Raw genomic sequence first — 23793 nt, 5'->3', positions numbered from 1 at the left:
CATGTCTGGGATACTAAATGGTGGCAGATGCACTTAGCTGCTGTGTCCTCTGCATAGATAAAGATTAATGAGCTCACAGGTGATGAGGGTGAGCCAGCACCCGCCCGCCCTCCCCCCACCCACACACACACCTGCCTGCCAGTCACTAACAAATTCCAACTGCTATCATCTACCTAGTTAGAGAGGGCCTGGACACACCCAAGCTAAACTAGGGCCAAGTACTTCATTTCCTGTCCTAATACAAATGTGAATGAGTCCTCTATTCTAAATCTGCCAACTCTTCCAAAGAAGGAGGCCTGAGATGATGAAGCTTGCCTGTTTAATGGGTAGACAGTAAAGGACCACGTTAGGAACATGAAGTCTAAAGGTGCACAGTGGGCAGACCCCAGGCTGGGAAAGAACAGATGTGGAGGTAGTTTACATGAGAAGAGATGGTGTGTGTTAAATTTCTAAGGAGGCTAGTGACGGTTCCATTTAGTTTCTCTGCATGTCCTTGTATTATAGATAGGCAAGACGGTAACCACTCCGAGGCAGTAAGATGGAACTAAACTCTGGTTAAGGATTGAGGAAACAACTTTCCCAAGCCCTCTCAGTGCAGACAGACAGAGGCAGATAGATCCACATATACAAACTTTACACAAAATAAATAAGGAGTTGTGATCAGCTTGGCTGGTCATTACCCTGGATTCTTCCCCACCCCTGTCAGAAGTGATTCCAGGAACCTTTCAGGCCCTAGGCATTTTAGAACCCAACACCTCCCCAGGAGTCCACCTCAGTCCCAAAAGCTCCTGGGCAATGAGAACCCAAGCCCCTTCAATCCTGAAGCCCCAGTCCTGAGGGTCTCTGGAATAGGCTCGAGGACACGTGCCCATATCTCGGATTGCCAGGAGAGCATACCTAGAGCTAAGTGAGTTGCCAACTGAGCCCCCTGCTAGGGCAGAATCATAGTGGTAGCTCCCTGGTCCACAGAGCCATAATCCAGTCTCTAAGCAAGCCCAGGAAATGAATCCTTTGCCTTCTGAAGTCCTCAAGAGCCCCATTCAGGGCCGGGCTCCCTGTTCCATTTGTTGGTGCTGGCTCCGCACAGCGAACCTGTTGACATGCACAGGTATGGGCACAACAATCTTGGGGTTTCTTACGGGCTCTCCAGAACGGCTGCTGACATTGCCAGCTTTGATGCGCTTCCACTTGGCTCTCCGATTCTGAAACCAGATCTTGACCTGCACCTCACTGAGCTTGAGGGCATGGGCGATCTGGGAACGCTCTGTCAAGCTCAGGTATTTCTTGCAATGAAACTCCTTCTCCAATTCCAAAAGCTGCTCACTGGTAAATGCTGTGCGGCGCCTCCGGCTTTTGCCCCCAGGAGCCGTGACTCCTGATGTCACTGGGGCTGCCTCCTCGGCTCCAGTCCCCAGGCTTCCCTTTAGCTTCGGTTTAGGTGCCAGGAGAACCCCCGGGCCCCCTGCAGAACTGTCCAGGAAACCGTCGTCCTCACTGTCACCGCCCGAGCCCTCTTCCTCCTGTTCGCTGCCTGCTGGGTCTCTTGCTGGTGCCTCCAGCTTCTCCTCATCTGAGCTGTACACCTTCCCCTCTGTGGGGAGTGAAAACCAATGGACAGGGAGGGAGACGGTAGGAAAAGAGACAGGTTGGAAGAGGCACATGAAACCATGACCAGGCATGGCCAGAACGACAGCAGGAAGAGAGACAGATGTAGAGGGGATGAGATGGGGATGGAAGAAGTTCAGGGAAGACAAAGAAATAGGAAGAAAGGTATTAACCAGCACAGATTTCACTAAAGTAAAGTGGGGCAGGCAACACGCGTCTGTCAAAGGAACACCATTCCCAGGACTGTGTCCCCTCCACGTTCCCACACCCTACCTCAGTTCTGCCTACCCACTACCTTCCCCGCTTCCTCTAAACCCAGACCACGCAGCCTCAGGCCCCAGAGTAAAGTAGGAGGGGACCTGGCTTAGGATCCTTCCAGTAGCTGTGGCAGGAATGAACAATATAGGAGAACTTACTTTTGCAGGACGGGGGCTACCAGCCTTTGTTATTCTAGGAATCCCAACCAGACCCAGTGGAAGAGCTATGTGTTGACTTCTCTTCTGTCTTCCCTCTTCCTTAAATCTAGAATCTCATTTCCAGATGGGAATTTCAGGGTCATGTGATTCCCCATCCTCACTCTATTCCCAAAATCTAGGTCATAGAAATGTAACACAAGGACCTGGGAATCAGGAATTTTCCTTACTGCACTCCTTCCCAATCTACCTTAATCAGACCATCCAGCCCACAATGGGGAACCCTCCCAGCCACATGGCTTATCAGTGACCAGACTTTTCTTCCAATTACTTCGTCTCCTAAGTCCCTTTCATTCCTTCTCCTTGTTTAAAAAATGATGTCATCGCTTTCCCACCTTCCCTCTTTCCCAGTTAAGGTTGCTGAGCAGCACAAACAGCTGCTTTCTGCTTAAGTTCAGAATCCTGAGGACCCTGAGCTTGATGTCAGCTGGGAACATGGAAGGAATATGGGAAGAAATAAAAATGCAGCAAGGGAAAATATAGATGGTGAAAACGAAATTTTGATTCATTTAGTAGATTACTGATTATTTGTAATCACAGCCACATAAACATTTTAACCCATATATAATTCTAAAATTTAATTGAACCATTGGTTTTTATTCTATCCACTGACATTTTTATTCTTATAATGCAAATAATGCATTGTAAATGTTTTCAATGTTTGAGTTTTACAAAATCCCTTGTTTTCTGCCCAAAGGACCAATAAGCAGTGAAACAACAAAAAAATCACAAGAAAACCAACAAATAGGAAAGAGAAGAGAAAAATGAATAATCTGTAAACAGCTCCTTACCAATAGAGTTTAGTGTGTAAAAGTGGGGAGCACTTCACAAATTGGGAGCACATGTATCTACACCCACATGTCACACGTACACTCATAAGCACACTCCAAGGTTGTGAATACAACCCAAAGTAAAATAACTTCAGGGAATGAAGTCCCTTATATGGAAAAGAAGTGTGCACATGTACACACGGCTAGAACACCTCTCAGCACTCAGAGGTTACCTGCTGCTCTCCTCAAACCCCTCCCCATCTGCCTTCAAGTCAGCAGAAATCAGGGCCTCTAGTAGCAGCCCAGTAAATTTCAATCCCCTTCCCCATCCCAGAGTTGTCCCTTTCCTCTCACTGATGCAATCTACGCCTGTTCCTTTTCCTTAAGAGCCACACTGACATTATCCTTAGAGGCCAAAATTCTCGACCATATCCAGATCACCCACTTCCACCTCAATTAGCTTCTTCATACCTCAAGGGTATTTTAAAAAATGTTTTTATTGATTTTTTAGAGATAGAGGAAGGGAGAGGGAGAGAAGATGGAAACATCAATGATAGCAAAACATGACAGAGAGACATCAATCGGCTGCCCCCTGCACACTCCCCACTAGGGATCCAGCCTACATCCTGGGCATGTATCCTCACTGGGAATCGAACCAGCAATCTCTTGGTTCATGGGACGATGCTCAATCCACTGAGCCATGCCAGCCAGTCTCAAGGGTATTTTTATACCCCAGGCCAGCACCTTTTCTCCCTGTGGTACTTCATTCTTATCTAACCTCAAAACCTATGTGGCACACCCCAGCTGAGGCTTATCCAGCCTTCCTATGTGACTATTCATTGCTTTTCACCAGCAAGTGGTCCTCATTCTCTCCCTAACAGCTGGCCACGCTTCATGAGCACCCCACTTCACATATTATAAGGTGCTCCTCATGATACGCACCTCTTATCACCCCACACGTTCTCCCTTTTCCCTAGCCAAGTCCATTTTATTTACTGTAAGATTCACAACCTTGGTTTCTTCCTTCATTTCACTAAGACGGGTGGCTGGGGAATGTCCAGCCTGTGTGCTATATAACACCAACAAAATCATTTGGTCTGGCCCTGCCAGGCATTAGGAGTAAGTTAATTAAATGTTTGACCAAATATAGCAGGCTAGTTTTTAAGTTGATAATTTTGTATGGCCCAAGAATGATGATAGAAATATCCAAATGGCCCACAAATTATGCTACAAGTATCCAAAGGCTCTTGGCAGAAAAAAAAGTTCCCCACCCCAGCACTAAGGGCTTCCTCACACATCTTCCACTTTCCACTTCCAGAGCGCAAACGTAACAGTCCCAGATGGAACTTGTGATCTTTCTTCTACGCTAGTTCTTCCCCACATGCACCTACATCTTTGCCATTTCAGTTAATGGTAACTCCATCCTCCCTGTTGTTCAAACCAAACCCTGTCCAATCCACCAGCAAGTCCTGGTCTTGTTGCTGCCTTTAAAATACAGACCCTGACCTCTTCTCACCACCACCTCTGTATCCAGCTAGTCCAGGTCACCATCATCTCTCCCCTGGTTCATTGGCATTTTCTCTAAACTGGTTTCTCTGCCCTGCCTTCTCCCCCTATCCAGGTTCTTCTCTCTGGAATACATAAATACTCTCACCTAGAGTTTTGCACTGGCTCATATCCTGTCTCCTTAGGTTTTTACTTTATCACCCTTTTAAAATTAAGACTCCCAATACTCCCTATCTGTGCTTTATTTGTTGCTATAGTACAAATCACCAACTTCATTGATTTTGTTGGTTCTCTCCTCTTATTAGAATACTAGGGGCCCGGTGCACGAAATTCGTGCACTGGGTGTGTGTGTGGGAGTGTCCCTCAGCCCAGCCTGCCCCCTCTCACATACTGGGAGCCCTCAGGCGTTGACCCCCATCACCCTCCGATCGCCTGATTGGCCCCTTGCCCAGGCCTGACGCCTCCGCCAGAGGTGTCAGGCTTGGACAGGGGACCCCCATCTCCCCCTGATCACTGGCTCTGGCCCCCACCCAGGCCTGAGGCCTCTGGCCCAGGAATCATGCCTGAGCAGGGGACCCCCATCTCCCTCTGATCGCTTGGTCCACCCCCCGCCCAAGCCTGACGCCTCTGACCCAGGCTTCAGGCCTGGGCAAGGGGACCATCATATCCCCCCAATCCCCGGCTCCGCCCGCCACCCAGGCCTGATGCCTCGGCCAGAGGAGTTGACCCTCATCACCCTCCGATCACCAATCACCGGATCGGCCCCTTGACCAGGCCTGAGGCCTCTGGCCTAGGCATCCGGCCCGGGCAGCGGGGACCCGCAGCTGCAGCGGCCCCGCGATCGTGGGCTATGCTTTAGGCCCAGGCAAGGGACCCCTAGCTCCTGGGACTGCCAGCTTCGACCGTGCCCAGCTCCCATCGCTGGCTCCACCCCTACTTCCTGCTATCACTGGCCAGGGCGGCAAAGGCGCCTGATTCTCCGATCATGGCTGGGGGGCAGGGCCAAGGCGGCCCCAGGGCCGCCTTTGCCCTGCCCCCCAGCTCTTAGCTCCCCCCTGGGTTTCCGATCACTGTCAGTGGCAGGGGGCTTCTTCCTGCTTTCCCTTTCGCCTCCCTGCATTGTGCCTACATATGCAAATTAGCCGCCATCTTGTTGGCAGTTAACTGCCAATCTTAGTTGGCAGTTAACTGCCAATCATAGTTGGCAGTTAATTTGCATATAGCCCTGATTAGCCAATGAAAAGGGTATCGTCATACGCCAATTACCATTTTTCTCTTTTATTAGATAGGATAAACCCCATGAAGGTAGACATTGTTAATATATTTTTTCACTGTTATACCTTCAGTATCTAGAAAATTACCTGCACAGAGTAGGCACTCAATAAATATTTATTGACTAAATAAGAGAACTGTTCCCAAGCTTGCTCTCTTGCCCTTGGTCCTTCCTTTCCCATGTCTCTCCTAAGATATTCTCCACAGCCCCAATCCAAGCCAGTTCTAGTGCGCATAAGGCATCTTCTCCATGAATATTATCCTGCCCACTGCTCAGCATGCCCTCAGGTCTCACAGTAGCTGGAGAGGAATCCATATGTAGTAGTAACCTATAGGATTGTCTGCTAAAAGAAATGAAGGACAATCTCCAACATTATTACTAAATCTTTTAACTTCTAATTTTTAAAACATGGTTTGTCGTAAATAATAACAAAAACCACACAAAAGCTTGTAAAAACTCTGCCCAGTATTATAATATTTTAAACAGCTGCTAAAAAGGCAAATACTGGATTACAATATTTTAAACAGCTGCTAAAAGGGCTTGAAAGATGAAGTCAGTTAGCACAGTTCTGAATACCCAAGGGGTGTCCAATAAATCTAAATGGATGAGGATTGAGATGAGGCTCCCAGGTTCCTCGATCTGGCAGGGCCCTCCTGAGATCACATCATCCATCCCTCTGTCTTCAGACAGATTCCATAAAATCAAGCCCCCATAAGTGGGCCACCCTCAGTGCTGCTTTCAAAGCCAGACAAGAACCCCAGATTCACAGCCTCTCTTGGTTACTTGATCCCAGGGGGATGCTGAGAGGCAGGGCAGGAGTTTCTCTCTGAGTCTTTACAATCATGACATTGAAGGCTCTGATAAGCAACTCTTAGAAGGAGATGGAGGTGGGGTAAAAAAGAAAGCAACCGAGAGGGGGAAATGCAGCTAAACAAGAGTCTGGGACAGTAGGACTGAGAAGGAGTGGGTGAGAGAAGAAAAGTTGGCAGAAAGGAGTGGGTCATGAGAGAAGGAGGGTAAAAGAATTAAGTGATGAATCAGAGAAACTAAAAGAGCTAAAAAGTTTAGAGAAGGAAGAAAGAAAATAGCAAAAAGCTTTAAAAACGCACATACACCCCTACCTTCTTTACCTAAACATTGATGCATTTGGAGCAAAGCAAAACATTTTAGCCCTGCCAATTTCCCTTTGCTCCACCAACAGTGGAGCACATTAGAATGTAATACCCAAAGCGATAGAGACATATTCAGAAGAATTGAAGGAACAAGACATTAACCCAATCCTTTGCAATGTGTCAATCGTGAAACAGCTTATTATTTTCTATTGAGTTAACTAAGAAATAAATACAAACTATTTCCCTTTATCCAATTTATAATATGTTATATTAATGGTAACATAGTCAAATCAAATCAAATGAAAATTGCAATAGAAAAATGTGTTGACTAAAAACAAAAGCAAAACTTTTTGATAAAATTTCAATTTGCATAATTTGATTTAGAATAATTGGACTTGTTAGGTTTAATGTCCATAAAAGTAAAATTCTAACTGCAGGTGCTATAACTGGTTGATATGAACAAAAAACCTTGATCAACAAAACAAGACCACATTGAAATTTTACATGGGAAATAAAGATTCTGATGACAATAATTTCACCAAAAGGAAAACTTGAAATTGGAAACAATTTGCCTGAGCTAGGTAGGTAAGCCAAACAGAAAGAAAGATTCTGTCCTTTGTGCATGAAAATGTTATTACTGGTAATAGAAGAATATATGCATTTAAAACTTGTTCCCTATGGGTAAGTCTCGAGTCTGTGAAAAAAGCTTGGTGTCTGTTCAGGAGGAATAATGTGGGGCAGATCGGTTATTAGGATTATCCAGAGTTCATGTGAACTCTCCTTGTCGTTGCTATTACACTAAGAACCAGAAATCACAAATTTTGAACCGCAATTAGTTGTAGAGTCCATGCCAGGGCACTAATCCCACTCCAGAGAGTAGTGTCCAGGCTACAGGGATACCCTTGCCTGGGGCCTCCTTCCAAGAGGAAGGGAAGCAGCTCCAGAGACAGAGAAGCCCCATCTTGGTAATGGTCCAGTCAGGCTGGAGAAGAAATCAAGGACCAAAGAACCCATGATAGGTATTTTCCAGTAGAAAGAATTAATAGCACTGGCTCTCACCATCTAGAGGGGAATCCCACAGCTGTGGTCACCAAGGATGGTGGCCTGGGTTGTGGCACAGAAAACTGCCCAGGAGTGGAGAACCATTTTAGTTAGAGTCCAGCTACAGGAACTCACAGGGCCCCTGTGCCATCCCTCATCCACCTGCTGTCCTAGCTTATATAAAATCAATAGTCTTTACAACCCACTGAAGAGAAGTCTCTCCCCCATTCACTCAATTCTGACTTCTCTTCCCTGTACTTCAAAGATGAACTACCCTCACACTCCCCAGCCACTCTCAGGACACAGAGTTTCCTGATCCTACTGATCAGGTCACCTCCTCAGTTTCCTGAATACAGAACCAATGGAGGAAGTTGTTGTCAAGAGGTGAGAAGAAATGCAGGTCATACCTCATAAAAGGGGTGTTTGCTACCACTCTCATTTCTAAATCCTCATCTCATCATCAAGCCCAGTATAGAATTATTGCTCTGTTCTTTTCAAAGACAGTACTTACTCCAATTGTTTATAGCAACTAGCTTACTTTCTCCCCGCCCCCCCCAATATACCCATTTATTGCCATCACAGTTACCACTTTATTTGTTTATTTATTTTTAATCCTCACCAGAAGATATTTTTCCATTGAGTTTTTAAAATATATTTTATTGATTTTTTACAGAGAGGAAGGGAGAGAAACATCGATGAGGGAGAAACATCGATTAGCTGACTCCTGAACACTCCCTACTGGGTATGTGCCCACAATCAAGGTACATGCCCTTGACCGGAATCGAACCTGGGACCCTTGAGTCCACAGGCCGACACTCTATCCACTGACCCAAACCGGTTAGGGCTTTCCATTGATTTTTAGAGACAGTGGAAGAGAGGGATAGACAGAGCTATGAATGTTGATATGAAAGAAACACATTGATTGGTTGCCTCCTGCACGTGCCCCAGCCAGGTACAGAATCGAACCAGAATCGAACCCAGGACCCTTCAGTCCACAGGCCGACACTATCCACTGAGCAAAACTGGCTAGGGCACAACTAGCTTAGTTTCAATTTGTTTTTCAGTAACCCATCCATTTCATGTCCCCCAATTTGCTATTACTCCTCTCTATAATTTAGGTTCTCTCTCTCTCTCTCTCTCTCTCTCTCTCTCTCTCTCTCTCTCTCTCTCTCCCTCCCTCCCTCCCTCCCTCCCTCCCTCCCTTCCTCCCTTCCTCCCTCTCTCTCCTTTTCCCAGGGCTCTTCAGCATTCTTGGCTCCAGGTTTGACATGAATTTTCTCTGCATCTCGACCATCCAGAGTCCCTCCCACCTTCATGACAACTTCAGGACAATGTCCCCACCACTTCAAGCTCAGAGCTCCTCTCATGGCACACTAATGGTGCCAGTGCCAAGAGCACCTCAGCTTTCCAAAACACTTTCACATGTATTATTTTATCTTCAAGCAACTCACTGAAGTGGAGTAGAACCTATTATTAATAGCAATGAGAGGTTGGTAACCTTATTTTCAGGTGAAAACACTGAGTTTCAGAAAGATTAAAATGTTTTTCTTAAGTCACATAGCTAGGAACAGAGCCATGTCTAAACCTTAGTCTCCTACACCTTTAGTCAATGCTCTTTTATTCTTTGCAGTAAAATATCTTTTCTCCCCTCCCACCTGAAGTAAAAGTCCTTTCCCTAGATGTATCATCAGATAAATAACCTTCCTATCAAATCTAGTTTTAAGTTAGACCTCATCCCTTTCACTTATCACTGCAGAGCTCTAGCCTAATATTGTCCTTTAACAGGATATTTCTCTCATTTCCCAAAACAAAATTCCCATCAGATCTTTCTCATATTTTTTTCTGTCATTATTGGTTTGATGATATAATCCATCCAGTCAACATTCCTTTTATTTAGAAATGTATTTTCTCATTTAAAAATAATGTTGTCAAACTCTGGAAACAGCTTCATTTTAATATAAATTTTCTCTAGCTCCTAGTTTACAACTGTCTCCCTCATCCCTCAAGGACAGCTCTTTCTTGTACAAGAATCAGCCTCATTGAGGAATAGAAATTTTCTACTATCTTCATTTCTCTCTACCTTCCTCATTACAGAACTCTCTTCAGGCCTCACTCTGGGTATCTCTTCTATCACTCCCTAGGACTCCTTATCTAGCCAGGGAGAAGGCTTTCCTCCCTAATAATGAAAAGGAGTTAAAGGTCGGTTCTTTTTTTTTCTTTCTGGTTGAGATAGGTATCTGTTTGGGGTTTGTTTTTGTCTGCCCAGCATCCCTTCCCCCTTTGTTCACTCACAGCACCCCTTCCTTTGGGCACTGCTTTTCACCTATTATCCAGTACAGTGGGGCTGTCAATCACATCCCTCCACCTTAGTGAAATGTAGGCATGGGACCTGAATCTGACCAATCCTAACATCCCATCTCCCTGGGGACCTGATTCAAGCTAGTTAATCAACCATCCTAGGATTTGATATGTGCTAGAACCCACTGGGGTCCCAACATAGGATTATAAAACTTAGATCAGCTTATGCTTGTGCCACACTCCTCCTCCTGCCTCTCATATGGAGAGAATGAGGTGAAAACAGAGAAAGGAGACAAGTTGAGAACAAGAAGAAAATAATAGCACTATTTGCATTCTTGTACTTCAAAGTCATGTGAATCAATAACTGCCCATTTTAGCTTAAATTAGAGTTGAGCTGCTGTCACTAGCAACTCAAAGAGTTCTGACTACATACAATGCTGTAACTAGCTTATTCCACCCCCTACCCCCAGGGAAAGTAAGCATCTCCACCTCACTCCCATAACTTCCCATCAAAAATAATTTTTCACCCTGGCCGGTGTACTCAGTGGTTAGTTTACAACTCTGTGCCAGCCTCAAACTGAAGGATTGAGGGTTCAATTCCCGGTCAAGGGCATGTACCTGAACTGCAGGTTCGGCCCCCTGTCTGGTCAGGGGGGAAATTCGGGAGTCAACCAATTGATCTGTCTCTCTCACATCAATGTTTTTCTCTCTCCCCATCTCTCACCAAATAGGAAAATGTCCTTGGGTGAGGATTAAAAATGATAATAATAATCATTTTCCCACATTACCTGAAATCATTTATAATACCACCTCCTAAAATTCCACCAGTTTGAAATTCATTTGGATTTTTAAAAAATCTCATTAATCCATTTGAGTATGAATTAATTTTAATTCATTGGCTTTGCTCCTAACATCAAGTTGAGATCAGACATATGAGAGAAAAGGAATTTGGATGAAGAAAAAAAGGAGATGGTTTTGTTTGTTTGTTTTTTTGTTTTGTTTTTAATGGCGAGAAAGGAAGAATAGGTGCCAGGGGGACACAGCAGAAGGGCTTTCAGCAGCCTTGGGACCTAGAGGAGATGCCAAAATGTGAGACATGGAAACCAAAAGGAGGGAGAAAAAGACCCAGAAATTCCACTTTGGGGAATATATCTGAAGAAATGCAAAACACTAATTCGAAAGAATATATGCATCCCTATGTTCATAGCAGCACAATTTACAATAGCTAAGATTTGGAAGCAGCCCAAGTGCCCATCAGTTGATGAGTGGATAAAAAAAGCTGTGGTACATTTACACCATGGAATACTATGCAGCTGTAAAAAGGATCTCTTATGCTTTGAGACAGCATGGATGGACCTGGAGAGCATTATGCTAAGCGAAATAAGCCAATTAGAGAAAGACAAATACCATATGATTTCACTTACGTGTGAAATATAATGAACAAGTAAACTAACAAATAAAATAGAAACAGACATTAGATACAGAGAACAGACTGACAGCCATCAGAAGGGAGGGGTGTTGAGAGTCTGAGTGAAAAAGATGAAGGGTTAAGCAAAAAAAACAAACCGCTTATAGATACAGACAACAGTATAGTGATTACCAGAAGGAAAGGGGGTGGGGGAAGGTAGAAGAGGGTAAAGGGGGGATAAATTGTGATGGAAAGATACATGACTTAGGGTGGTAAAACAATACAATATACAGGATGATCCTATATAATAAAAGGCTAATATGCAAGGGAGCACACGCTGGATGCAGGAGTTGCCCCCTGGTGGTCAGTGCACTCCCAGAGGTGGAGTACTGCTCAGCCAGAAGCCGGGCTCATGGCTGGCGAGTGCAGTGGTGGTGGGGGGAGCCTCTCCCACCTCCACAGCAGTGCTAAGGATGTCCCACTGACATCCCCCAAGGGCTTCCAGACTGCAAGAGGGCACAGGCCGGGCTGAGGGACAGCTCCAGTGCACGAATTTCATGCACCGGGCCTCTAGTGTATTATAAAATTGTATACCTGGAACCTATATAATTTTATTAATCAATGTCACCATTTTTATAAATTCAATAAAAATTTAAATTTAAAAAAAAAAAGAAGGAAGGAAAGGCAAGAGACAAAATTTACTCCTATTAGATTCATACAATGTTCTCTCCTGGCATTCCCCATATGAATAGTTCTCAGAATACAGTGCTACTTCTATCATCACTCCCAGAAATATTTGTCCCTATCAGTACAGAGAGTATCATCTATCCTAAACAATTCCTAGAGAAGATGTCTTTCCCAACTTAATTCCCAGGAAAGCGCCCCATCCATTTCCAGAACAAGGACAATACTGATAATTTTTTGCACACTTATTATGTTAGGATGCTAGACAAATATCTCCTCGTTTAGTCCTTAATTCTATGAGGTAAGTATTATTGCACTAATTTTACTGGTGAGGAAACTGAGACTGCAGAGGTTAGTTTTTTGCTTTAGGTCACAAAGAAAGGGTGGTACCAAGATCTGTATCCAAAGGTACTCCGGTACTCCTTCCTCTGCACCACACCACATCTCTTCAACACTGAGTGGAGAGACTGATTCCTGATGTCACCCTATGATAAATATTGTACCAATTGGAAACATAATATAGAAAGTCAGGAACTGATTCCACAACATAACTTTTTTTTTCTCACTCCCTGGTGGGCACTGCTCTTTTGCCCACCAGATAAAGTCGGTCACAATTGATGCCCAATCTTTTTGGCCTGGATAAGATCAACTCCCACCTTTATCACGTTTCTCCATCTCATTTAATCTGAAGGCTGTACACAGCCACAGCTGAGTTGACACCTCCCCGACCCCAGATGACAATGCCTTTTCTATCCTAAAGCCCAGTCCTGATTTTACCTCAAGACATACATATCCTCATCAGCTACCACGACAACTCAGCATTGAGAAGTATAGAAATTCACCCAATTTTTTTGCTCAGGATGACCTTTTTTTTAAGGAAACAACTCATTAAGATATCCTTATAGATAAAACAGAATTGTAGAGCTTATAGATCACCTAATTCAAACCCTAATTTTACTGATGAGGAAGCTAAGACACAGAGTGGTGTGATTTGGCCAAGGTCACGTACTTACATACTTCTAATATCTAGCTATAACTTATAGAATAGTTATCATCTAGCCCAGCACTCAGTGCTTCTGACCTTCACTCTCAAGATAATTTTCTCCTCCTCTCTCCCTCCAGTATACCTCTGCATCACTTCTCTTCCCATTGCTTCCAACACAGTTCCATCTTCTCTGTTCTATTATAATACCACTAGAGGCCCGGTGCACAAAAATTTGTGCACTCGGCGGGGAGGGGGCGTCCCTCAGCCCGGCCTGTGCCCTCTCGCAGTCTGGGACCCCTCGGGAGATAACGAACTGCTGGCTTAGGCCTGCTCCCGGGTGGCAGAGGGCAGGCCCAATCCCTAGGTGCAGCCCCTGGTCGGGCTCAGAGCAGGGCCAATTGGGGAGTTGGGGCGCCGCCCCCTGTCACACTCAAGGCAGGGTTGATGGGGAGGTTGCGGTGCCACCCCCGTCACGCACAGAGCAGGGCCAATCAGGGGGTTGGGGAGCTTCCCCCTGTCACGCACAGAGCAGGGCCGATCAGGGGGTTGAGGAAGGAGCTCCCCCCTGTCACTCACAGAGTAGGGCCAATAGGGGAGTTGGGGCACCGTCCCCTGTCACACACAGAGCAGGGTGGATCAGGGGGTTGGGGCGCCGCACCCTGTCACACTCAGGGCAGGGCCGATGGGGAGGTTATGGCTCTACCCCGTCACACACAGAGCAGGGCCCATGGGGGGTGGTTGGGGCGCCGCACCCTGTCACACACAGAGCAGGGCCGATCAGGGGGTTGGGGCGCCGCACCCTGTCACACACAGAGCAGGGCTGATCAGGGGGTTGGGGCACCGCAGCCTGTCACACACAGAGCCGCAGGGCGATCAGGGTGTTGGGGAGCTCCCCCCTATCAGGCACAGAGCAGGGCCGATCAGGGGGTTGGGGCACCGCACCCTGTCACACACAGAGCCGCAGGGCGATCAGGGGGTTGGGGAGCTCCCCCCTATCAGACACAGAGCAGGGCTGATCAGGGGGTTGGGGCGCCTTCCCCTGTCACGAACAGAGCAGGGTGGATAGGGAGGTTGTGGCCCCGCCCCCTGTCACACACAGAGCTGCAGGGCGATCAGGGGGTTTGGCGCTGCCCCCTGTCATGCTGATCCCGGTGCCAGAAGGCCTCGCGGCTCCGCTGATCCTGGTGCTGGGAGGCATATTACCCTTTTACTATATAGGATAGAGGCCTGGTGCACGGGTGGGGGCCGGCTGGTTTTCCCTGAAGGGTGTCCTGGATCAGGGTGGGGGTCCCCACTGGGGTGCCTGGCCAGCCTGGATGAGGGGATGATGGCTGTTTGCTGCTGGTCACACACCTTTCAGGGTGGGGGTCCCCACTGGGGTGCCTGGCCAGTCTGGGTGAGGGGCTGAGGACTGTTTTCAGGCTGGCGGGTGACGGAAGCTCCCAACCGCTCCTTTTTTTCTTTTTTTTATTCTGGGCCAGCTTTAGCTCTGAGGCTTGGCTCCAGCTCTTAGGCCTCGGCTGCTGAAAGCAGGTGTCTGGTTTGTTTGGGTTCTATAATCGAAACACTGTTTCAACTCCAGCTCTGAGATCCTGGCTGGCTGAAAGCAGGTTTCTGGGGTTTTGTTTAGCTTCTATATTTGTAACAATGTTTCAAACTGCAAGCTCAGAGGCCAGCAGCAGCAGGCGGGGAACGTTGGAGTCCTCCATCACTGAAGCAAGCTAGCCTCATGTTCCCTTCAAGCTGCCTGGCTGCCGGCCGCCATCTTGGCTGGCAGTTAATTTGCATATCACCCTGATTAGCCAATGGGAAGGGTAGCGGATGTACGGCTAATGACCATGTTTCTCTTTTATTAGATAGGATTTCCCAGGAATCACAGTCAAGAAGTCCATCTACGCCGAACCAGTTTGGCTCAGTGGATAGAGCATCGGCCTGCGGACTCAGGGGTCCCAGGTTCGATCTGGTCAAGGGCATGTACCTTGGTTGCGGGCACATCCCCACTGGGGGGCGTGCAGGAGGCAGCTGATCAATCTCTCTCATTGATGTTTCTGGCTCTCTATCCCTCTCCCTTCTTCTCTGTAAAAAATCAATAAAATATATTTTTTTAAAAAAGAAGTCCATCTACTATTATCCCCAGTTCCAAAGTATTGTCCTGTTTCTCCTGTACTCATGTTTCACAAAGTGCTTTTTCCTTAGAACCCTGGTCTCTGCCCTGCAGTCTTCCTGATTCTAATACAGATTTTTCATTTCATCACTTGAAGATTATTCCTTTCTCTTCCATGAGAGGAAGGAAATTACTTGTAGTGCAATATTGTAGCTTCTTACTACAATTTATTTCAGCCTGTGCAGGTCATTCTTCTATCACACTAAATTCAAGCATCTCTTTTCTCTGTCATTCTTTCTCCTAATTAGTACATCAATATTTTTTCCCACATTACTCTAAGCTGATAACTTTCTCCCAGGTTGACCATATTTCCAATAAAACATCCAAACTTCTTTGCCACTCTTAATCCAGATCTCTTTCATACCCATCGTGACCACTGCAGCTGTGGTACCACCACCTGCATATAGAGCGCTGTCCTTTTTTAAAAAAAAAAAAATATATTTTATTGATTTTTTACAGAGAGGAAGGGAGAGAGATAGAGAGTTAGAAACATCGATGAGAGAGAAACATCGATCAGCTGCCTCCTGCACATCTCCTACTGGGGATATGCCCGCAACCCAGGTACATGCCCCCGACCGGAATCGAACCTGGGACCCTTCAGTCCGCAGGCCGACGCTCTATCCACTGAGCCAAACCGGTTTGGGCTAGAGCTCTGTCCTTTCAACTGGTTCGGATATGGGTCTTCTTTCCGGCCTCAACATGGGGCATCTCCCCATTCCCCTAGCTAAAAGTTCTCTTCCACCAAACTCTCCTCATCATCTCTATTTAAGTGTCTCTCTTTTTTGTACATCTACTCCATTACTTCTCACATTTCTATTTCCTAATTCCCAATCAGTTTCACCACAAAGATCCTTTCCCCGTTACTTCCAAGGCAAAATACTTCCCTAGTTTCCTAACATCACTCTCGATGCAAAGCACTGCTCATACTATATTCATCCTTATTTCCAATTAAATATTTGTCCTGGTTGGGTGGCTCAGTTGGAGCGTCGTCCCATATACCAAAAGGTTTCAGGTTGGCTTCCCAGTCAGGACACACATCTAGGTTGTGGGTTTAATCCCTGGTCAGGCATACACGAGAGGCAACATATCAATGTTTCTCTCTCACATCAATGTTTCTCTCGCTCTTTCTCTCTCTAAAAATTCAATAAAAACATATCCAATTACTGCCTCTTTCCCATTATTCCCTGTATAGACTATTCTTGCCCATGACTCTAAGAATTATCCTCCTAATTCTATATAATAAAAGCATAGTATGCAAATTGTCCCTTGACCAGAGTTCTTCCAGGAGTTCATACAGGGGGTGGGATGGCTGGGGGAAGGGAGGCCCCAGCTGGCAGATGCTAGGGACCCTACTAGTGCATGAATTTCATGCACTGAGCCTCTAGTCATTTATAATATACTAGAGGCCCAGTGCATGAATTCTTGCACCAGTGGGTTCCCTCAGCCTGGCCTGTGGGATCAGGCTGAAACTGGCTCTCCAACATCCCCTGAGGGGTCCTGGATTGCGAGAGGGCACAGGCCAAGCCGAGGGACACCACCAGTGCACAATCAGGGCCGGGAAGGGATGTAGGAGGTTGGCCAACTGGGGAGGGACTGCAGGAGGGCTCCAGGGCATGTCCAGCCCGACTTGCTCAGTCCGGATCAGTTGGACCCCAGCAGCAAGCTAACCTACCAGTCAGAGCATCTGCCCCCTGGTGGTCAGTGCACATCATAGCGAGCAGTTGAGTGGCCTTAGCATATTATTAGCATATTATGCTTTGACTGGTTGAAATGGATGACTGGAAGACCAGACACTTAGCATATTAGGCATTTATTATATAGGATATCTCCCTATTTACATATACCACTGCATAGATCTCTCCTGTCTTCCATCCCTCCCAAGGTTTACCTTTACCATGTATAAGGTATCCCAGTATCCCATTCCAAGCCTAATAAAATTTTCCTCTTGTCATTTTTGAGATCTCAGCTAGGGATTCTTAACCTTTTTTGTGCCATGAATTCCTTGGAAGTCTGATAAAGCCTATAAACTCCTCAGAATAATGCTTTTAGATGTTTAAGATAGATGAGAGAGAATCATTGATTGCCTGCCTCCTGCAGGCCCCTACTTGGTACTGAGACCGCAACCTGGACATGTACTCTGACCAGGAATCGAACCATGACATCCTGGTTCATAAGTCGATGCTCAACCACTGAGCAACACTGGCCTGACTAATCATATTTCTTTATTAATTTATTAAACAAAAAGATGCCTCCAAAGACTGTAAATTTCTATGAAAAATATCTATGATTTCTACTGGTGACAAAAATCTCAGGTATTGTTGAAACTACTATGGTTTCTGGCCTACATTTATAATTAAAGGAAGCACCAAATTTAGTTACAAGTTAATAAAAATAACAATGTAATTTCCCCCCCGTCTATAATTAACAGATCCCCTCACAAGAGGTGCATGAAGTCCATATTAAGAACCATATTGCAAACATGGAGGCTTTAAAGAGAAGCTTTTATCCTATGGAATTGAAAGGAATATTAAAAATCATCTGAGCCCTAGCTGGTTTGGCTCAGTGGATAGAGCATTGGCCTGCAGATTGAAGGGTTCCAAGTTCAATTCCTGTCAAGGGCACATGCCCGGGTTTCAGGCTCAATCCCCAGTAGGGGGTGTGCAGGAGGCAGCTAATCAATGATTCTCTCTCATTGATGTTTCTCTCTTTCTCTCCCTCTCCCTTCCTCTCTGAAATCAATAAAAAAATTTTTTTTTAAATCACCTGAACCAAAACTTTTTTGGGGGGGGGTTAATCCTCACCTGAGGATATATTTTCCATTGATTTTTAGAGAGAATGGAAGGGAGAAAGGGGGAGAGAGAGAGAGAGAGAGAGAGAGAGAGAGAGAGAGAGAGAGAAAGAGAAACATTGATTGGGTGCCTCCTGCACTTGTCCAGGCCAGGGCTGGGAATCGAACTGCAACCCAGGTATGTGCCCTTGACCAGGACTTGAACCTGTGACCCTTCAGTGCTCAGGCTGATGCTCAAACCACTTAGCCACACCGGCCAGGGTATGAACCAAAACTTTTATGCTATCGATGAGGAAACTGAAGCCTGGAGAAATTATAAGACTTTGAATCTGGCCTGGCTGGTGTGGCACAGTGGTTGAGCATTGACCTATGAACCAGAAGGTCACACTTCAATTACTGTACATGCCTGGGTTGTGGGGTCGATCCCCAGTGTGGGGCATGTAGGAGGAGCTGATCAATGATTCTCTCTCATGATTGATGTTTTTCTCTCTCCCTCTCCCTTCCTCCCTGAAATCAATTAAAAATATATAGTTTTAAAAAGGAAATTAACTGATGGTCATGTAACATAGTCTAGCTACAATCAGGTGCTTGGCTTACAGCAATCAGCACTCAAATACAGTATCATGCTCCTAAGTTTCCTGGTCTTCTGGCATGATTTCCATTATTACTGACAATCTCTATTCAGAAATTAGCAAATCTTTTTCTGTTTAATTTTAAAACATAATGTTCACTACATTGCCTTCTCTCAGGTTTGTCCCATCACATTCTCTTCTCTATATCATCTCAACTACAAATGTTTTCTTTTCCTTACCATACGCAACTAATCTTTGCTATCAATCTCTTACTATATTTTTACCATCTATACAAAAATTATATGTGGGTTATCTACCATCCCTCACTTCTTAAATATTTGTTTCCAGATAACCTAATTCTTTTTTTCTCTGAAGGAATCATTGCTCTAGACACCCCCAATTTAAAGTTTTCTTCTGCATTTATCCAAACAGACAGCTCTTTTTCTTCATTCCCCCAGCACATAGCATCCTCCTCACTTGTAATCTCTGGAATGTGTATTTGTACCACATCTTCAAGTTAGCTTAGATTTCCCTCAGCTTTAGCTCACACACACCTTCACACACAAGATCATCTCTGCCCATCCCAATCAAGGCAGAATTATCCTTTTTCCTGTCATTTAGAGCTTACCGCTCTCTTTGCTCCATTGTTCCTAACATGGAGGACTTCACTATTCACTGAAATTCAAAGCTCCTTTTCCCCCATCATGTTCATATGACTGTTCTTACGATTCTCTAGATCTGTTATGTTGAATATGGTCACCACTGGTCACATGAGGCGACTGACCACTAGAAACATGGCTAGTCTGAATTGAGATGCACTGGAAGTGTAAAATACACACTGGATTTCCAAGACTTAATATGAAAAGGGAATATAAAACATCTCATTGAACACTGATTAATGCTGAAATAATATTTTGAATATATTGGGTTAAATAAAATATTAAAGTTAATGTCACCTATTTCTTTATCCTTTCTAACATGGCTAATAAAATTTTTTAATTACATAAATGGCTTGCTAGACAGCACTACTCTGGACTTTTCTATTGATGCATACTTTTAAATCTTCCCTACTAATTAAAAATTCTCTCTTCTTGTATCACACCTTCTCCAATTACATTCACTGCTTCCCATACTCCAAACTTAGAATTATTTTCAATCTGCCGTTATCGATACCTTTTCTACCTCATTATTTCTGTACACAGTATTTCTTTGTGCCTACAATATAGCTTCTATCCATTCAATCAAAGCATAATAAAGTTTCTTCCTCATCAATTCTTGTAGGGTGGTATCTGTTTCAACTCTCAGCAATTTTTTTAAAAAATGTCCTTATAATTCCCCAAAAAAGGAAGTTCACTCATCATTTGCTAAATTGGCCTATCTTCACTATAATTTCATTTAAAGGGGCTAGTAATTGTAAAATGCTAAACTAATGTAAATTAATAATTTCAGACCAATATCTCCTATTCATACTAGGACAGAAACTCCTCCTCTGTCATTTTAAAGATAGAATTCTTTCTCCAAATTCTTCTCATTTTGAGGTTTCAATCCCATTATTTAAGCAGAGAACTCTCTTATTTCACACAAAAACTAAAATACAATTCTCAAAATGATACATTTATTTTCTCACCACTTTTGCAATGGGCCATGTGTCATCATCACTCCTCAAACTGATATTATGTCCAACATTTCTGGGGTTGCCTTTTCTCGTCCCAACTATTTTAGGGGGGAATCAAGACTGGGCAGATGGGTATGAATGGCATGGTGAGGAGAGTTGGGAAAGTTTGTACTGGAAGTGGTAAGAAGTAGCAGTCACAGATAAGATCTCTTACTCATTATCTTCTTGGAATGTTTCTTCTGAAATCTCTCCTTACTGCTGTGCCCCAGAAACCCCCCTGTAGACCCTTTCTGTGTATCTCTTCCCAATATGAATGATTAGCTTCACTCCAGCACTTCTCAAAATTTTTACTCTGTAAGGACTCCTCCCCTCATTTTTTTTTAAATCCTCACCTGAGGATATTTCCCCATTGATTTTGAGAGAGAGAGTGGAAGGGTGGAGGAGGGAGAGAGAGAGGGAGAGAGGGAGAGAGAGAGAGAGAGAGAGAGAGAGAGAGAGAGAGAGAGAGAGAGAGAGAGAGAGAAACATCGATGTGAGAGACACATCAATTGGTTGCCTCCTGCATGAGCCCCAACTGGGATTGAACCCTGGACCCTTCAGTCTGTGGGCCCATGCTCTATCCACCGAGCAAACCAGCCAGGCCCCTCACATCATTCTTAGCAAAGAAATTTCTTATCTTTACTCTAAGAGTAAGTTTCTTTTTTTGCTTCCAACATTTTCCTCAGAGGATGATCTTTCCTTCATCATTCTCTTTATATAAATTCTAGTTTCCCATTACTTCTAGTACTGAAAAACCTTTTTAAAAATTACTCCTACTGTTGAAACTTTCCCGTTTCCTACCTGTATATTTATTTAGCTCTCATCCAGTCCTCTCAAGACAGAACTCTTTCTGATCCACACACTTCTGATCCAGATAGTGCTCATTTTTCATCTAGCCCTGCTAAAAATCCCTTGTACATCTCTCCTCCAATAGACAGCTCTCTCCTTTCTAATACTCTCTCTTTGGATAATCTGGGTGTAAAGCTCATTTGTTGTTACTTTCCCTTATTCTTCCTTCCTCAATATTTCTCTTCTGTTCTTTTCCTCCGCTTATTCCTTTCTCTCTCTCTCAGTGTCTGGCTTTACAGCCAATATTCTATCTGCGTCAGAAAAGAGCACCCATTTTACAAATGGTTCAATATCAGAACTGAGGGAAACCTGAGAGAGTAGGACAAGCTGCTTGTTTTTCCATGGTTTGGGCATATTCCCCTTCAGTTCTCTGGAACTGAGGTGTCTTCCTTTCTCCTCCCCCACAGCTTATCTCTTCCCTAGGTGTGTCTGGTTCTTCTTCTGCTCCTATTGCCTCCAAAGGTCAATTTCAAGAAAGGGCCCAGAAACCTATGATCAGGAATTGCCTTCTCCTGGCAAAGGGCAAAAAATTATTGCATCTCCTCCTGGTCTTCACTAGAATCAGCCCCCATGCCTCCATGGGTCACTACTAAGCTGGTTGAGATGAACGGTTAAGCAAAGGCAGATCTATCCTGATGCTACAGAAGTTTAAGATTCAGGAACCCTGCACTTGCATGTGGCCCTTATTTTTCTTAAACAGGGCCCACCAAACTGTATAAGCTTTGGATGTCAGCACACCCGGATCTGTCTCTGGATGGGGAGAAGCTTTTTCGGCTACTAAGGGTGAAGGATCAATAAATAGGAAGTCAGGAGCTCTCTAAATAGATCTATTCTAAACAGGGTTCAGTTTAATACACCCTGTCTCTATTTAGAGGGCATCTTCTTCCCATGGAGGACCCAGTGTTCCTGCATTAGCTTAGCTGAATCTCCTAGTTCCAGAATCTTAGCTGAATTCTTGACTCCAGGCTTTTGGGCTGCACCCAGCCCAGCCCAGCCCAACCTCTCTCTTGGCATCCCAGTGAGCCCTGGTCCAGCAGGTGCTAAGCCCCCTGCTAGCTAAGGTTTCCTTAGGGCCACTACTCAGTTATTACGGCTTAGCTCTAAATATGCCAGTTCAGAAGTGACCTCTTCTACTAAGATGAAGATGGGTCATCAACATGGTCACCACCACTTTAAGACCCTCCCTTTGCCCCCTGCATCCACAGAGCCCATTTGGGGTCAATACAACCTTCTCAGAAGCCAGAAGTGCCCCCCTCTTAATTGACAGCTGCCCCAATGTACCCTCACCCTGGGGTCTTGCTGCTGTCCTCAGGAATCCCACACTTGCAGCTTCTCTATTCCCAGCATCTGAGGAAAATGAAGGGATTCTGAAAAGAAGATGCGGCAGAGCCAAGGCTTGAGGACTAGAATGCAGAAAGGAAAGACACTAATTTGGAAGTCTTTGTCGAGGCTTCGGGCACTTTGGAGACAGAGCAGGGCTGCGATTCTGGGATTTAGAAGTGCTCTGTATGAAGGGAACCGGAGGTGGTTCCCAGAACCCGCCATTTGGGGGGCCTGGGATTCCAGGGCTCCAGGCCAAGTGCCCAGTCTGAGTAGCCTGATGTTGGGATTTCCGGTAAGGAGCCTCCCGCCCGGCTCCCTGGTCAGCCCCAGCACTTACCCGGCAGACTTGGGAAAGTCTCTGAGAAGTGCGGAGGCAGGGGCGGTGGGGGCTCTGCCACTTTCTCCCGGGCCGGCAGCAGTTCTTCGGCTTCCAGTCCACCCTCTGGGCGTCGGCCGCCGGGCTCAGGGTTGTTTCGGGCGGCGGCGGCAGCAGCAGCAGCGAGATCTGGGGGCCCGTAGAAGGCGTCCGGCGGCTCTGCAAAGCTGGGCAGCGCGGTGGTCAGCGCCACCATCGAGGGCACAGCCTGCCCCAGCCCGGCGCAGAAGGTGTTGGTAAGGCGGCCGGCAAAGGAGGCTAGCGGGGCGAGGGGTGGGAGGCCGGTGGGGAGCGGCGCAGGGGCCAGCGCCTGCGGCAGCACGAGGGGCCGGTAGGGCATGAACATGGGGTAGCCGGTGTAGAGCAAGTGGCCAGAGCGTGGCGGCGGTGGCCCGATCAGGGAGTCAATGGAGAAGGCAGTGCCCGGGCCCCCACCACTGCCCCCGCCGCTGCCCCCGGGGGCGCTTCCGCCTCCAGCTCTCTGCATGGCGCTGGGAGCTGTGGCCGCCCCGGGGAGTCCCCTCTGGGCACCGCCGTGCGCCCCGCGGCTCGGGCGCCCGAGCGGACACGCAGAGCTGGCTCCTGGCTCCCGGGCCGAGGTGGCGCGAGGCTCGGGCTCAGCGCAGTGTGGCTCCCGTGCCGCGTTCCCTCTCTCTCATAAGGAGGGAGGGGGCGGGCGAGCGGGCGGGCTGGGGGTGTCGCCCTCCGGACTCATCCATCTTCTTCAAATTACGCTTCACTTCCTCCCTCCGCCCGCTGCGGAGCCCGCCCGCTCCCTCAGCAGAGCCTGTTCCCAGCGGCCCGACCCGCCCGCCCCCCGCGGCCCAACCAACTATTATTAATGGAGATTGATGAGTCCGGACACACCGCTTTGTGAAAGTTTGCGGCCAACGAGAAGACGGCTGCAGCTGT

General features: G+C 46.2%; 1 protein-coding gene across 1 annotated transcript; it reads right to left on the bottom strand.

Annotated features, from left to right (window-relative positions):
- Positions 1 to 1035: 1035 nt before the first annotated feature.
- On the bottom strand, positions 1036 to 23368 carry GBX1 (gastrulation brain homeobox 1). The gene is made up of 3 exons (XM_059711453.1): positions 22843 to 23368; positions 7943 to 7945; positions 1036 to 1591 (listed from the first exon to the last, which is right to left on the bottom strand). The coding sequence occupies exons 1-3, from the start codon at positions 23366 to 23368 to the stop codon at positions 1041 to 1043; spliced, it is 1080 nt and encodes a 359-aa protein (XP_059567436.1). The 3' UTR covers positions 1036 to 1040.
- Positions 23369 to 23793: the final 425 nt, after the last annotated feature.

The sequence above is a fragment of the Myotis daubentonii genome, chromosome 10, assembly GCF_963259705.1.
Source record: "Myotis daubentonii chromosome 10, mMyoDau2.1, whole genome shotgun sequence".
Taxonomy (NCBI): domain Eukaryota; kingdom Metazoa; phylum Chordata; class Mammalia; order Chiroptera; family Vespertilionidae; genus Myotis; species Myotis daubentonii.
Note: the sequence above shows the minus strand (reverse complement) of the source record. Positions and strands in the feature narration are given on the sequence as shown.

What these genes read in the sequence shown, in the direction of transcription:
- GBX1 (XM_059711453.1), bottom strand. Translation starts at nt 23,368, where the DNA reads ATGCAGAGAGCTGGAGGCGGAAGCGCCCCCGGGGGCAGCGGCGGGGGC.